Source organism: Juglans regia, chromosome 10, assembly GCF_001411555.2.
Source record: "Juglans regia cultivar Chandler chromosome 10, Walnut 2.0, whole genome shotgun sequence".
NCBI lineage: Eukaryota > Viridiplantae > Streptophyta > Magnoliopsida > Fagales > Juglandaceae > Juglans > Juglans regia.
Window position 1 is genome coordinate 6,573,516 of NC_049910.1, and position 15,993 is coordinate 6,589,508.

The 15,993-nt window shown below is 36.7% G+C and overlaps 2 protein-coding genes and 1 long non-coding RNA gene across 4 annotated transcripts; 2 read left to right on the forward strand and 1 right to left on the reverse strand.

The window, feature by feature from the left end:
• Positions 1-1,677: 1,677 nt before the first annotated feature.
• LOC118349615 lies at positions 1,678-6,483 on the forward strand. Of its 2 annotated transcripts, none has more exons than XR_004802633.1 (2): positions 1,678-1,752; positions 6,128-6,483. It is a non-coding gene; the product is annotated as an uncharacterized LOC118349615 (long non-coding RNA). The 2 variants fall into 2 exon arrangements; XR_004802634.1 differs by lacking the exon at positions 1,678-1,752 and adding an exon at positions 5,952-6,037.
• Positions 6,484-8,724: 2,241 nt separating this feature from the next.
• On the reverse strand, positions 8,725-12,350 carry LOC109014650. The gene is made up of 3 exons (XM_035694812.1): positions 9,796-12,350; positions 9,609-9,696; positions 8,725-9,519 (listed from the first exon to the last, which is right to left on the reverse strand). Exons 1-3 carry the CDS (start codon positions 12,348-12,350, stop codon positions 8,725-8,727), a joined length of 3,438 nt encoding a protein of 1,145 aa, XP_035550705.1.
• A 2,382-nt stretch (positions 12,351-14,732) lies between these two features.
• LOC109015412 (transcription factor MYB52-like) lies at positions 14,733-15,461 on the forward strand. The gene is made up of 3 exons (XM_035694813.1): positions 14,733-14,901; positions 15,035-15,292; positions 15,424-15,461. Exons 1-3 carry the CDS (start codon positions 14,733-14,735, stop codon positions 15,459-15,461), a joined length of 465 nt encoding a protein of 154 aa, XP_035550706.1.
• Positions 15,462-15,993: the final 532 nt, after the last annotated feature.

Consider the following 15,993-nt stretch of genomic DNA (forward strand, 5'->3'; position numbering starts at 1 on the left):
CTTTGAAAAAGAGTGATCGATGTTCACTATTAAAAAATTAATTTTTTTTTTTCATATAATCCCATATTTATTCACTTTTTTTAAAGTGATTGTACAACGCTTACATACTCACGATTGCAACTACCATTTTTCATATATATAATTAAGCCTTTTTTTTTTTGGGTCATATACAGCAGTCCGCATGAGCTAGAAGTACGTACAAGCGCGGTTTTGTGTTGTTTCTGAGGAATGGATTGGAGTGGCAGTTTCAATTATCTCAAAGGTGAATTTAAAGCAAAAACAACCTGCAGAATGGCTTACTTCTATGGGAGGATCTATGGTTGAAATGGTGACAAAAAGCTATAAAAATGCAAATTAATATTGATGGTAGTTCATCATGAAACCATACATGATGCATGCAGAATATCATCGCACATGGGAATCTATTAAACTTTAACCAAATTAATAAATGAAGTCATGTCCTAATTAATTGTTATCTCAAGTACTGATCAGTTTCTACAGCTATATATGCATATAATTCTCACTTACTCTTAACTCATGAAACTAAAGAGATTTTCTTTATATAATCACCCTAATAAACTGCATGCAACAAAATTTCTTCCAACTTTGTACAATCATTAAGAATTCCACTTAATTGTAGCTTAGTGGGTTTGCTCCCATCACATGCAAATTCCCAATTGCCTTGCTTAATCCTATGCCTTAATTGATAGAGAAATTAAATAGGGCAAAATTCATGTGTTACTTGTGTGTGTGTATAGAACAGTGCTACTCTGCCGCCTGTAGGTGCCCGCTCATTGTGCCGCTTAGTATAAATTGTACTTCAACTATTAAGAATTTTTTTTTTAAAAAAATTAAATTCATGAGCAGTCAAAATGAGGGAACAAATTGAAGAGACATACACTACAAGAAAAATGTATTTTTACGGCAGCCTAAAGTCGCCTCAACAAGCACGAAAATCGTCGCTGATTCAGTTTTACCGCAACATATCGCTCGCAGGGAGTCTGCCGCGATTACAGCCTCACATATACGCTCTCTGTCGCCGCTTGCGTTCTTCGCAAATAACAGAGGCAAATAACGTCGATTTCGACGCCGGCAAAACCAGACAAATTTGCCGCTGCAAATCCCATGCCTGGAACTGAAAATCTCGTCGCAAGAACAGTAAAGCTACCTGCGGGATTGGGTCGTCGCACAGCTGGATCTGTATCGCTGGGTATGGTAGCTGCGATTTTTCAGATGCCGGTAAAAGCATCGGCCACTACCGTCGATTTCGACGCCGGGAATAGAAAAGAAAAACTCATCGACCGATTTCGTCGATCTCGTTCCGTCGATCTCGTTCCGCCGAGTCCATCTGCAAATAGCCGCCGAGTTCTCGTCGCAACCTACACTTTGGGTTCCTGCGGGTTTGGTGTGTCGCATAGCTAAATTTACATTGTGAGAATTTCCCTGCGACCTTCAGATGGCAGGGAAAAAATTTTCCCGGGGCTGCAAAAACCCATTTATGGCGTGGACGACTTCGCCCCCAATTACAAATTCACAATGTTTTTCGGTGCAATAGGGGAAATATCTTCCGGCGGATTAGACGACAGAAATACAAAATTACCAACTGGTGCAGTGCTTCTGGGCAGTAAAATTGGGGGTTGGTGCCCAATTTTTTCCCCAGCAAATTGGTCCCAGATATTTAGACACACTCCAATCGACCCTGAATTTTCTCAAGTTTCAGCACTCTCCAAGTTGTCTCCATAAATTTTCAAGGTTTGACACTTAACAATTTCTGTAGTTCCCTTTTTCTCACTTCTATATCTCCATTGGATTTGTACATGATAGGATTTTCACATAATCTATATCTTATTAATTTGGTCTAGCAAATTATATATATAAACCAATCATGTTGGACTGCAAATTTCGTCTAGCAAATTTGGTCCAGCAAGAATTATATATATATAATTCTATATAATTCTTGCTGGACTGCATGGTTGTTATATATATATATATATATATATATATATAAACCAATCATATATTGGATGCATATATCAGCATTCTACTAATTATTACCATTCTACCAATGATAGATAGAGCCTGATGCCATTGAAGACTTTACATAGTACTATATATAAACTGAATGAACCATGTACATGCTATATAAACCATGGATTTGCCAAATTCATTCACGTTCATTCACTAATTTAGAACTACCACAATGCTAAATACTTTAAGTTTCAACATGCCAGTAGTACTCAAATTCCCTACATGTACATACATGCTAAGAGGAATCTTTAGGAACTAGGAGTTGTTGGGGTCTTGGCTAGAGCACAACCAAATCAGCACTGCCCTTGGAAGGTGAATTGACCTGTTGCAATGGCATAAAGTTAGACCATAGCATACATTCATGCATAACCATTTTAGGAAATAAGTTCTTCAAATCATAGCAAACCCATTAAAGTATTGTCCTAAAAAATTAATAGCTAACAATCAAACAACTTACCTCTCCAACAACCCTCTCCAACATGAGAATTAAGGATTTATGCCAAAAACTGTCTAGCTGAGTAAGATTTATTCTTTAGATTGAAATACTTTTTGCAACCAGATCAGGCCTACCCTCACACAAACCTCACACAACTTCCAGAGTATATAATTCATTAGTTCTAAGCAAAATACACACATTCATTGAAACTATCCCAGCTCCCTTTTGCATGTATTTTAATCATCAACTAGTATTAAGAGAACTTTCTGAAAATGGAAATACATTGATTTTTTGTCACAATCAGCAGTTATAACATGTTAATGATTACCTATCAGCAGTATTGATGAGTTAACTCATCAAGAAAAAAGAATTACCTATTTTTCGACGGCCCTCTCCAGCAAGAGCATACTTCCACGACTGTGCTGAACAAAATGATTACTTTCAAGTCATCTCCCCATTACACCTTCATCAAAAGTGTACCAAAAGTGTACGTCAAAATACAAAATGAAATACTACTGACATTAGTGCGGCTAAGGATTTGCATTTAGAGTCTCTCTTTGAGACTCTAATTATGTTTCGAATTCAGACATTCGAATGTTTACACGTTGCTCATACTCTTCCATATGGTTCCTCATAGCCGCAAAACCACCTTCAATTTCGATAACTCGATTTTGGTAATACTCTGCATTTTTTCTATTCTGTTGATTTTCCTCGGCAAGGCGTTCATACTCCTCATTGGGCACTCCATTTTCTGTAGATTTCTCGGGCAGTACTGAGTGGCCCAGTCCTCTAGAATAACCAGACCTATGTCCTAAAACCTCCCTAAATATCACTGCCGCTGCTTCATCAGTGCGACACTCTACCTCTTTGGCATTCATCATTGATACCATTTTATTCTGAAAATGAATAACTTTCATCATTAGCATGTAACAACTTCTGATCAGCTTACCTTTTAAGTGTGGGATTTATTATGTTCTAACTTTCACCCCTTCATCCTCAATTAATGCCATGTTTACCAATTCAACTCACCAATTTCAATTATTATTATGCAATGTATAATATTCAGTCTTGTAAAAATGATACATGTAACCAAATTTTCAATACTTTATTTAGCATATAAGGGCGTTGATTTCTTAACCAAGACTTTGAGACGGTTGGACAATAGGTGTAGGCATACACTAAACAATACACAATAACACAAGTGCCAACTATTTATGCATAAACAAGGTAGTGCTCACATAATTCTCTTCTGTGGTTGGTGTGATGAATCTGCCCTTTTTAATCGACCAATGCGCATCTTTGTAAAAATCTATCAGGTTCCTGTCCTTCTACATATTCATAGATAGGCAAAAAAAATCTGATTGTCACATCCCATTTCATACAATATGCTCATTTCCTTAACAAAAAAAATCTGGATATGTAAACAATGCCAATACCTTCCTTTCCATTAGTACAACAAACGACGTCCTTCCACTTGTGTGGTTCACCTTTTGTTTATGCCTATTTTCTTTATTTTGACTAGACATTTTCTGCCAAAAAAACACATTTTCAGAGTGTAAATTGTTCATCATTTCTCTGTTTTAACTGTCTTATACAAAATATTTTTTTTTAAACTTAGCATAAAATAGCTGAAAAATCATAAAGGCATCTATCCCAAATGCTCTTCCATTAGAAGGCATTGTTATCATGAGGGATGAGGGCATTATGGCAGGGGCCCAAAGAAGTTCATCTTCACCTCTTCTTCCCAATCCAGTGGAATACAACCCAGTAAAGAATGTAGTGAAGGCATCTATCCTTCTAACATTTTCCATTGTATCAAAGGAAGACAAAACAAAATTGGAAAAATAAAGGAAACTAATCATGTGTCCATAGGGCAAACAATCAACTGGAACTGATTACCTGATTTAAGACATCATAATTGTAGACTTCTTGAAGGAAGAATTTCTACAAATCTTTGAACACTCAAATAAGAGTCCTTAAGAGGAAGCAGTACCTGATTTTGGTCTTCTAAATTATAGTAGTTTTTATTTCTAGAGTCAAATTTTTTATAAACAAAGTTTATCCAGAAAACATCAAGCTTGCAACCAAGATAAATTAGTATACAGGAGAGAATCATGTCGGGGAAAAAAAAAATTTGGGCAGATATACAACATCCATTGCCATAGCTCTATGTGGACATCATCTTATCCTAAAGCAGGTGTTCCCATTTGTTAAATTAAAAGACTTTTTACTGCTTGACATATGAATCCTACAATAACTAAATTAATAATGCTTACCTTGAATTCATCACTCACCCACCGTCTACATAACCATTCCCAAACAGGTTGTTCTACCCACGAACGTCCATTAACTACTGCCTCCTCATGTGTTTCATATGACAAGTATTTCCGGTGCAGCGTGTAATGAAACGCATTGTATGCACGAGATAGCTGAGTTGTGACTGTCCGACGATGATTTTGCTTGGTCCAGTCAAACACAAAGTCAGCCTACGAATGTCATTGTGTTAAAAGCCCGTGTACCATATTTAAATTTACTAATATTGTTTTAAAAATCCATTACAAACCTGTTAAAGGTAACTTTGAGTTAAAAATCCATTACACATACAAAAGAGGATTTTAGTTAAAAACCCATTACAGATACAACATGCAAATTTGTTGATATAAACCTGAATACTAGAGATATTTAGATAATCTCCAATAAAAGTTCAACACTGCAGTTCATTTAATTATTGAAGGTAAAAAATCATACTCGAACACGATCAATAAGTTCATCTTTATCCTTGACATCGACGACACTCCAACTAACATGCCTCATTTCTGCATAGTGTTTGACGATCCACGTCACTCTCGTTGTGTAAACTGTTGTGTTGTTGCATGATGGGCCTATCTTGCCATCTTTGATCTCTAATGGTATCTTCCCATACTTTCGCAACCTCTCAAACTCCGTCCCTTTGGCTACACCTCTACCATGTTTTCTAATGCTGGGTACTATATCAATAGCAAAAATTTTCAGTCAATGCAGTACATTAATCACATTTCTTTCATATTTATGTTTTTTTATCAAAATGTTAAAAAGCTGTAGGAAAGCAGTGTACTTACCCTCAGATACTGTGTTCACCTCTGCAGAAGTTGTCTCAAAAAATGTTTCACATACAACATCTGGAGGTTGAGTGGAGTCATCAGATTCCACCTCCCTTTCATCTCTCAAAGTCCAGCATGCAGCTTCTGATTCTAGGTGTTGTCCGATAGGAGGCAACACTCGTGGCCCTAGTCCAGCTCGTCCTCTGCCTCTCCCTCTTTTTGACTGAACCATTTCAATAACAGACCAATCTCCAAACAGTTTCCCCTAGCAAGAAAGTTAAACTCAGAAATCCCTACTACTGCTTATGGAGACCTACAAAAGGATTGTGCTGGAAAGAGACCTACCAATTGTTCTCCCTTGAAAGAGGAAGCTTGACTTCTCAATGCCTTTGCTAAGTATAACAGAGTGGGAAAAGCCAAAGAAAACTAGCTTTAGTTAAGTCCCAGGAAAACGTGTGGCTTCAGCAATGTGTTTCTAGCTCTATTGAACTACGTACGTATAGTGTGATAGATATTTTCATATTTCTGTCCTTGGTAATGACAATTTGGTTTGGCGCTTATATTTTTTTCTTCTCCCGCGCAGGTACAGCTTCTGTCTGGCAAAACCCATGCCTTTGGGGTGATGGTGGGAAAGTGCAGATCAGATTTGACTCCCTGAAACTCAGGCCATCAACATCAACCATGAGTTGTACCCGTGCCAAGAGATTATATTTGGATGTCTGAATATTACTATATTGGTGTCATATATAGTATTTAGTGGGCACATATTAAGCTGAAAACGTTGAAATTCTTCATTATTGTCTTTGATCAGATTTTTCATTGATTTTTTCCCATAGCCTTGTTCAGCTACAAGTGGCACATATGTATACCAATATATGCCAGGTGTTGTTTATCTAGACATTAGACCATTAAATGCAATATATGCCAGGTGTTCCCATACGCTCAAAACTATTACTCATATTTTCCTGTGTATTTTGTGGACAACATGAATTAATGAAGACCATCTTCAATGGTTTAGTCAAAGTTAAAAGACAATTTTGATGAATGTAAGATGAAATTTTTTTATAGAATTGTTATTTTTTCATTATATAACAATAAAATAAAGTAAAATGAATTTGACTTTGGTTATAAAACTCATCACTCCACATTGGTGTGCACTATTTATTCATTATATAGTAATGAGTAATTAATAATTTAATTAAATAAATAATTTTTTGTATAAATTAATTTATTTTATTTTTTCATATCTTACTATTCTACCTATTATGTTTATGAGTAATCATATTAGCAAACAATGATTACCATTCAACATGTGCATAATCAAGTTATGCATTAGTGTGGGAACCTAATTAACAAAAATAGAACCAAAAAAATAGAAAAAACCTCACTCAATTGCAGCACACTTGGCAATTTTTTTTTATGAATAAACCTCACTCAATTTAATAATAAGAGAGGAACAGCAAGTGTGCTGCCAAGTACGTTGGGAGTATACATAGAAGAGCACCTAGTTAAGGGAAAAGAGAACAAGAATATAGAAAATTACAAATGAAGAAAAGCTAGTTTAGTTGTGGATGCTGTTGCATTATCCTGTAGTCTTTGAAGTTGCAGGCCCCTTTTTATTCCATACACACTAGTGCCATCCTCAATATGAATGCACACTACTATTGGATGCATATAAAAAATGGATGCATTTTGGATTTTTATTCACAGAATTCAAGTAATTAATCTACTCCATAGCATTAATAAATTAATGTGGCATTAATAATACAAATATACACATCAAAATAGGCAAGCAAACCCTGTTGTGGCATTAATAAATTAATGTGGCATGAACAAGTGCTCGACAGAATCACTCCTTTAATCCCACCACATATACAAAATGAATTCCACAAAAAGTAAACATCGCCAATATTACTAAGTGGCCACCGAAACAAGCAACAGGGTTGTTATTGATGTCGTTTATCGTTGAGCTTCTGTTAAAGGCCTTCACGTCATCTGCTACATCATTGGGGCTGAATTGAATGCAGACTATCTGCACTTTGGCTTGATGTCAATTAATCTAACAACTTTCTAGCTCTACTCTGAAACACATTAAGCAAAATATTAAGCAAAATAGTTATAATTAATAGCTACTGGAACACATATATAATTAATAGCTACTGGAACACATATTTATAATTAATATGTGTTCTAGTCAAGTATAATTAATAGCTACAGGAACACAAAATGCATTGATACTTTGCTTATATCAACAAATGTCAATGGGGCTAATTATTAGATCAATCCTAGTTAGAGTTTTAGTCAAATACTGAAAAATGAATCACCATATGCCCATGCATCAGCAACACCCAAAAACTGAAATTAAGAATAACTTGGAGGTCTGCAACCACATTTGCACATCCTCTTGTCCTTCTAAACATTCTAACAAACCAACCATATTAAATTACAATGCAATAAAAGAAGGAATGAAGTCATGAGAGTCTATTTGAGATGCCACAGATATACCCAAATTGTGTTACTAAAAAACTTAAGTAAAAAAAATTATTCATACTGCTATCACATACTGGTAGAAAATTGTAGGAAAATAACTTGGAAATACAAGAAGTTTCACCTCTGCAGAAATACTATAGAAGCATGCATAAATATAATGGTAGCTTTTTAACACTCTGGTATTTTTTTCAGATCTCTAAAACTCAAATATGCATCAACAGCCTAACGTTTCAAATAACCTAAGGGTATTTACACTAACCTATGCAATCCCCAAAAGTCACAAAGGCTTTAACACGTAAGGGTAATACCAGTTGCCCATAAATGCACGAGTGCACCAAGAAACATTGTGTGGTATCTCAGTTGTAAGCATCTAGACATAAATCATATTATACTTGCATTAATCACAAAAGATTAAACCTTGTACATCATGAAGGAGCCAAGAGATATACCAGTTGTCCTCGATATCTATTTTGAACATCACAGCTAGCCTCATGCCATCAGCAAGTTAATTTTCAGATTCTGCAAATTACATAGTCCAGATTTATTGGTGTCAGCTACTGCATATTTGCACAAAAAATGAGATGCAAAATTATTTGGTTAACTAAGAAATTAAAGAGGTTCATCTATAAAGAAACAGTAGCATGTTAATTCAATGTGTTAAATTGTAAAATAATAACAACAGTTCTAGCATCAATGCACACCATCGTCAGACAAACTCCCACTGTCCGACAGAAGGTCTTCACTGCTATGGGTTTGGTTATCATCATTTTCATCCTCTTCATCATCAATGAACTCTTCATCATCAGGAAGGGGTATTGCATCTTGTAATGGTGTCAAGTCAGGAACATGGCTTGGTTCTACGTCAGATCTATGCAAGGGATTCTGTGTATCATTTTCAATATTTACGGGTACAACTTCTACGTAAGAGGGGTCGTTCTCTTGGAAAGCAGGAAAATTGGAATTTTCCTCCTCATCCTCATCATCATTGACCAATGGTATAATTGGAACATCATACATGTTTCTGTTGTTCACCTTTTGCACGACGGACCAATTACCACCCAGGCTAGTGTCTTTAAGGTAAAACACTTGGGAGGCTTGACAAGCAAGGGCGAATGGCTCATCCTTATACCATTTGCGAGAAGTGTTGACACTAATTAGGTGGTCCCCAACACGTATTCCTCTCCTCCTATCATTGCTATCAAACCAGTCACATCTAAACAAATATACATGACGCCAACCCATGTAACGTAATTGCAATATGTCGATCAATACACCATAGAAATCAATAGGCTTTGATAGGTGTTCCCCTTTAACAACCACTCCACTATTCTGGGTTTTGCGATATTGTCCACGCAACACAGTGTGAAATCTGATGCCATTCATTATGCAAGCAGAATATGAAGCAACCCATGGATCTGGTCCACAAGCGAGTGCATATATGGATTCAGAGATGTCATCAGGATTTGCTGAACGTAGTTCTTGAATCTATAGATAATGGTGTGCAAAATGTTAGACATACTCTAGAAAGAAATTGAGAAAAAGCAATGTGAGAGTTGATTTTAGAGTTAACCTACACGTGTACGAAACCAACTTGGAAAGTCAATTTCATGTCTACGCTCTACATCATCGGAGGAAATTTCTTTCACTTTTGTATAGTGCTCACTGCAGAAATACATAGTTACCATTTAAGTTGGGCCATGACTTATCAGTTCAAATATATATATATAAGGTAGAAGTACATGGAAACAATCAAATACTTACTCTAGGTACTGACCAATCTCTGGACAATTATTAAGCACGTACCACCTTGCCTTTGCAAGGAGAGTCTGATCCAATCGATTGGAGGTAGGCGAACCCAAAGGACGTACCTTTTGTGAGAAAATAGGCAAATTGTCAGCTTCTGCACCCTTATCTATATCTCTATTTCGTTCCTCCCGGTTATATATGGTCTCAATATCATGGATGTACAAGGAGCAAAAAGTCAAGCATTCAACATGCACATATGCTTGAGCAATTGAACCTTCCGGACGAGCCTTATTTCTGACATAACGCTTGAATTTTCCCAAATATCTCTCAAAAGGATACATCCACCTATATTGAACTGGCCCTGCAAGGTAAGCCTCGCGGGGTAAATGAATGGCGAGGTGTACCATGATATCAAAGAAAGCAGGTGGGAAAATCATCTCAAGCTTGCAGAGGATAACTGCAATGTCGGATTGTAGTCGCTTCAATATTTCTAATGTCAACGTCCGTGCGCATAAAGCCTTGAAAAATGAACTAAATTCAGTCAATGCAAGTCGTATATCGGATCGTAAAAACCCACTAATTGCAACTGGAAGTAATCTTTGCATGAACACGTGGCAGTCGTGACTTTTCATTCCCGATATCTTTCCATCAGCAACTGAAACACATCTAGAGATATTTGAGGCAAAACCATCTGGAAATTTAACAGATGCAAGCCATTCACAAAAACGTCTCCTCTCTAGTAAATCTAGCGTGTAGGAGCCAAGCATCATTTGGTACCCATTCGATGAAGGTTGTAAATGTAATTCCCTCCTTAACCCAAGCTCCATCAAGTCCCTACGTGCATTAGCAGTGTCTTTGGTTTTTCCTTCAATACCCATCAATGTTCCTAGGACATTGTCGCAAATGTTTTTTTCAATGTGCATGACATCAAGATTATGTCTTAACGACAACATTGACCAATAAGGTAAATTGAAGAATATACTTTTTTTAGTCCAGTTCAATTCATCTGGTCTGCATTTTCTCTTTCGAGAGCCTTTGCCAAATTCTACATTACAAACATTCTCTAGTTGATGAAGTAGATCATGTCCCATTCGCTCTGGAGGTGGCAAGCGATGATCATCGCTTCCATTGAATGCTGTTTTTTTCTTTCTCCAAGTGTGGGTTGATGGCAAGAAGCGACGATGACCCATATAAGAATGTTTTCTCCCATGTTTCAGCCACATGGAATCTGTATCTTCATTGCATAATGGGCAAGCCATCTTTCCTTTTGTACTCCACCCCGAAAGATTGGCATATGCGGGAAAATCATTAATAGTCCACAATAGTGCAGCATGTAACTGAAAATTTTCAGACTTTGATGCATCATAGGTATCTATGCCATTCTCCCATAAATCTTTTAATTCATTCACTAAAGGTTGTAAATAAACGTCGATGTCGTTTCCTGGTGCTTTGGGACCAGGAATGAGCAATGAGAGCATTAAGTACGGATCTTTCATGCATAACCAAGGGGGCAAGTTGTATGGCACGAGGATCACAGGCCATATGCTATAAGGTTTACTGTTATTATTGAACGGGTTGAACCCATCACTAGCTAGCCCCAATCTGACATTGCGAGCATCTTCTGCAAACCAACTGTGGTCTTTATCAAATTGTCTCCACATTTTAGAATCAGCAGGATGTCTTAAAGTACTATGGTCATCAACTCGTTGTTCTCTATGCCATTTCATGGATTTTGCTATATTCTTTGACATAAATAGTCTTTGTAACCGAGGAGTCAGAGGAAAGTATCGTAATACCTTTTGGGGAATCTTTCCCTTTTTCCCTCTGCTTGACACCCACCTCGACTCCTTGCATTTAGAACAAGAATCTTTGTCGGCATCGTCATTCCAAAATAGCATGCAGTCATTTGGGCAGGCGTCTATTTTTACATAACTAAAACCCAACCCATGCTCTAAGCGTCGGGCCTCGTGGTATGAGTTAGGCAACTGAATATCTGGAAAAGCTGCTTTTAACAAGTCTAAAACCATGTTAAATGACTTGATAGTCCACCCACCAATTGTTTTTATATGAAGCAGCTTAACTATAAATGAAAGTTTAGAGAACTTTGCACAATCAGGATAAAGTGGAAGTCTCACATCCTCTAACAATTTCTGGAAATTTCTCGATTGCCTCTCACTCATGTTGGGCTCTGAAGTAGTACCATGTTCCCCGAAATCATGGTCCATGAATGCTCCAGCCCGAATGTCCTCTATCATCTCATCCATATCATCAACAACATTCTGACTTTGATTATTAGATTCGTCATCATCATCTGACGAATTAGCATTCCAACTTTCACCCTCCCCATGAAAAATCCAATGTGTATAACTTGGGTCAATACCTATCGTGAATAGATGATCTTCGACTTCATTTATTGGTAGGAAGATGTTATTACAACATCTCTTGCATGGACACCTGAAGGTAGTGCTTCCAGGTGCATGGGCTTTTGCCATTGTGAGGAGTTGATTAATCCCAGCACCATATTCCCGTGATGTAAACCTGTTTGGCACGTGCATCCAATTCTTGTCCATTGGCCTGAATTGATATGAGGATATTTCTTCACTTTTACCACATGAACAGTGAACTAAGGCCACTTCAATAAAGAATATTTAATTAATGATTCATAATAAGGAAATTGTGTTGTACACTCTTGATAAAACTACATAAACGTCACATAATTGCATATCTTAACGGACAAAGATTACATATAAAGATAGTGAGTTAGTAAGTGTACAGAATTTAGCATGTGATTGGACCGATTTAGGCTTCATGCGTAAATGTTCAGATTTAAGAGATTGACATTAGAGCACTCTCATTGGCTCCGGCAAAGTTTTAGACAAAGTTTGGCTAATATGCCAATTTTTGCCTTATGCCTAATTGGTTGCAAACTTGGGCTTCACATTAGATGAGTTATTTTACTCTCTATATTAATATGGGTAATAATTTTTTTTAATATAGTTTTTAATAAATTATTTAATTATTTTGAAAATACTTTCTATTTTCATTACATAATTTCCAACAATCTCTATATCAAAATATATAAAATACATCTATCAACCTAAATTAACTTCACCAAATTAGTTAATGGTTTTTCTATAATAACCAGTACCAACACCAAAGTTTCTAGTCATGAATAAGTAAATTTATTAAATGAAATATACTTTGAAAAAATCTGTTGCTACCAAACCTCACAAATTTTTCTATCTTGTGTTATGCATAAAGTCAGTTACGATGTTTTAAGAAAAAAATGATTACCTTTAAGATGCAGGGAATTGTTCTGTATTTTTGTGAGAAAATACAGTAGGTTTAGGTACTAAATGCGTGCAGTGGCATAATATAGGTTATCTATTATTTCAAAGCATAATGATTACTTGGAAAATAAGAAGTAGCAAATAATAGAATCTGGGAGTTATCAAATATATTAAATTTGCATGCAAATCCAATGTTTTAGACCCATAGCTACACGTATGCTAGATATGTTGGACACTTGACAAAAGGATAGACTCTATGGGAATTTATTCAAACAACTGGCATGCGTGAAATCCAAGAACAAATTAATGACTCCATTCAAGTATTCAAAGCTTATACATGATGAGCTACTCAGTAAGAAATATCCAGCTGAAACAAACAAAATGTAATGATAATTTATTGGAATATAATACAATAAACAATATGCAAGCAAGCCAAGCAAACAAGTCATGACAGAGATTATCATATATGACAGGATACACGAATTCAAGTAACCCAGAAAAGATGAGACCCATCGAAATACAAACAAAATGAAGATTTTTATTCTCTTGCAGTGGCTAAGAATTCGTTATGCTAAAATCCAGAAATTAGAGTTATAATTGTTGCGTACCTTTCACGATGCTTTCACCCAGGACCAACAGCAGTACTCAAAGACCAATTAATTTATTAAGGCCTATTAATAGTTAGAGGGAATGCAAACTCGATGCAGTTAGATTGACACAAAACGACACCATGAATGGAGTGGAAGGGCAGCTACCAAAAGCACGATACAACCAAGTTGTAAGCAACGACTTTGATGGGCAATCCAGTACTGAGTTCCACCATGGTTTGATGAGAAGAGGGGTTTAATGGATACCCATAATCAACTTGATTGATGGCATCGTGAAAGGCATTACAATGGGAAAAAGAAGGAGAACATAAATCAATGATCAAACCTTTCACAATCTGGGTCAACGCACGAAAGGAGCTTCTCACCAATGATGGAATTGCAAGTTGGGAAATAGACTCTGGGTTTAATTGGGAAAACCAGAAAAGTTGGGGGAACTCGAAATAAACGGAACTCCAAGAAAAGTTAAATTTTTCTTTCGGCGATAATATTGGTCCCAATAGGAATAAACATCGTCGGTATAGAGGGACATAGTTCTTACGACGGATTACCATCGCCGTTTGTCAGAACATGAAATATATTATTTTTTGCGGCAAAATTAGATGGCGAGAAAAGGCCAAAAAGCGACGCAATAAAAGAAGATACTGTTTCTTACACTGTGAAGTGTAAGAAACAGGCATGCCTGGCTGCTTTTGCGACATGTATGGTGCTTGACTTCAACTTCGCCGCAAGAAATCATTAATTGCAGTGATTTTTTGTTCGACGGAAGGAAAATCGACGCAAAAACTGACATTTTTTGTAGTGATAGTAGCATTATTCATATATATAAAAGTCACTCTTGTTATTTGTTTACACGATAGAGTCTATATGTATGTATGTATGTATGTATGTATACTTTTCATCCGAAACCTTCGACCTTCCCTCCTCTCCTTAAATTCCTATCTACCTTAACTTAGTCTGTCTTTTCATTCATCTTAAATCTTGTCTCTCAGTTTTCAAACTTCTAGCTTTGTTGCGACTCATCATGTGAAGAATTGAAGTAGTACTACAGAAGATCATGCAGGGAGAATCTAGAAGCAGTAGCAGCATGAGTGACATGAGCAGGAGGAGATCATGCTATAGAGGGCACTGGAGGCCAGCCGAAGATCAGAAACTTCAACAACTTGTTCAACATTATGGTCCCCAGAATTGGAATTTCATTGCAGAACATCTTGAGGGAAGATCAGGTACGTAGTAGCTAGTCATGTACTGCTAGAGCTTAAGCCACATGCAAGAAATATTAATGGGATTTAGTTTCCAACTAAAGTTATAAGCTCTTTTTTTCCAAATCTTTTATATATATATGATCTTAATTTGTAGGGAAAAGTTGCAGATTGAGATGGTACAACCAACTTGATCCAAACATCAACAAGAAGCCATTCACAGAAGAAGAGGAACAAAGGCTTCTTGCAGATCACCGGATTTATGGAAACAAATGGGCTCTTATTGCACGTCGTTTTGAAGGCAGGACTGATAACGCACTGAAGAATCACTACCATGTTATCATGGCAAGAAGAAAACGGGAAAGATTCGCACTACTCCAAGATCATCATCAGCATCATCATCATGATCCAAGTCGTAAATATAATTACTCTAAGTCGACGTCAGAGTCGACTCTCATCAGGTTCCAAAACCATGAAAATTTCAGAAACTCTTCCTCATCAGCTTCATTATTTTCATCTTTAAGTTTTATAAGACGACATGAGCAGTACTCAACCATCACAACAGCTTCACTACGTTCTGGTGAATTTGGTGGGGGAAAAAAGTGTGGTTTCGGCTCGAGTAGCAGTACTACTTCATCATGGGCTGATTACAAGCAGGGATTAATACATGGTAATTTGAACAATGATCAATTAATCTCTAGCTAATATATATCTTCTTACATTCTTTTTATTTCTTTTGCATGTATTTGGTAATTAATCATCAAGAATATAAATTAATCTCTCATTTTCTGTGCCAGGCATTGATCCTGATGTCCCGAGGATTAACATTGATCATGTTCTTCGTCATCCATTCAAATTCTCAAATTTTGGCGAGGATTATGGGAAGGAATATATGATGAAGTTGGCCGTGAGGCTCAATAATAATAACTCAGCCGCTACATTACAGAACTTGAAAATGGCTTCTCATGATCATCAGCAAGAACAAGCTGGTACTGGAGATCATCATCATGGATCACTCGCTCACGACATGAAGGGCTCTGTCCCATTCATAGACTTTCTTGGTGTCGGAATCTCTAATTAGTTCCGTAAGGGATCGATTTAGTCGCTCATGATCTC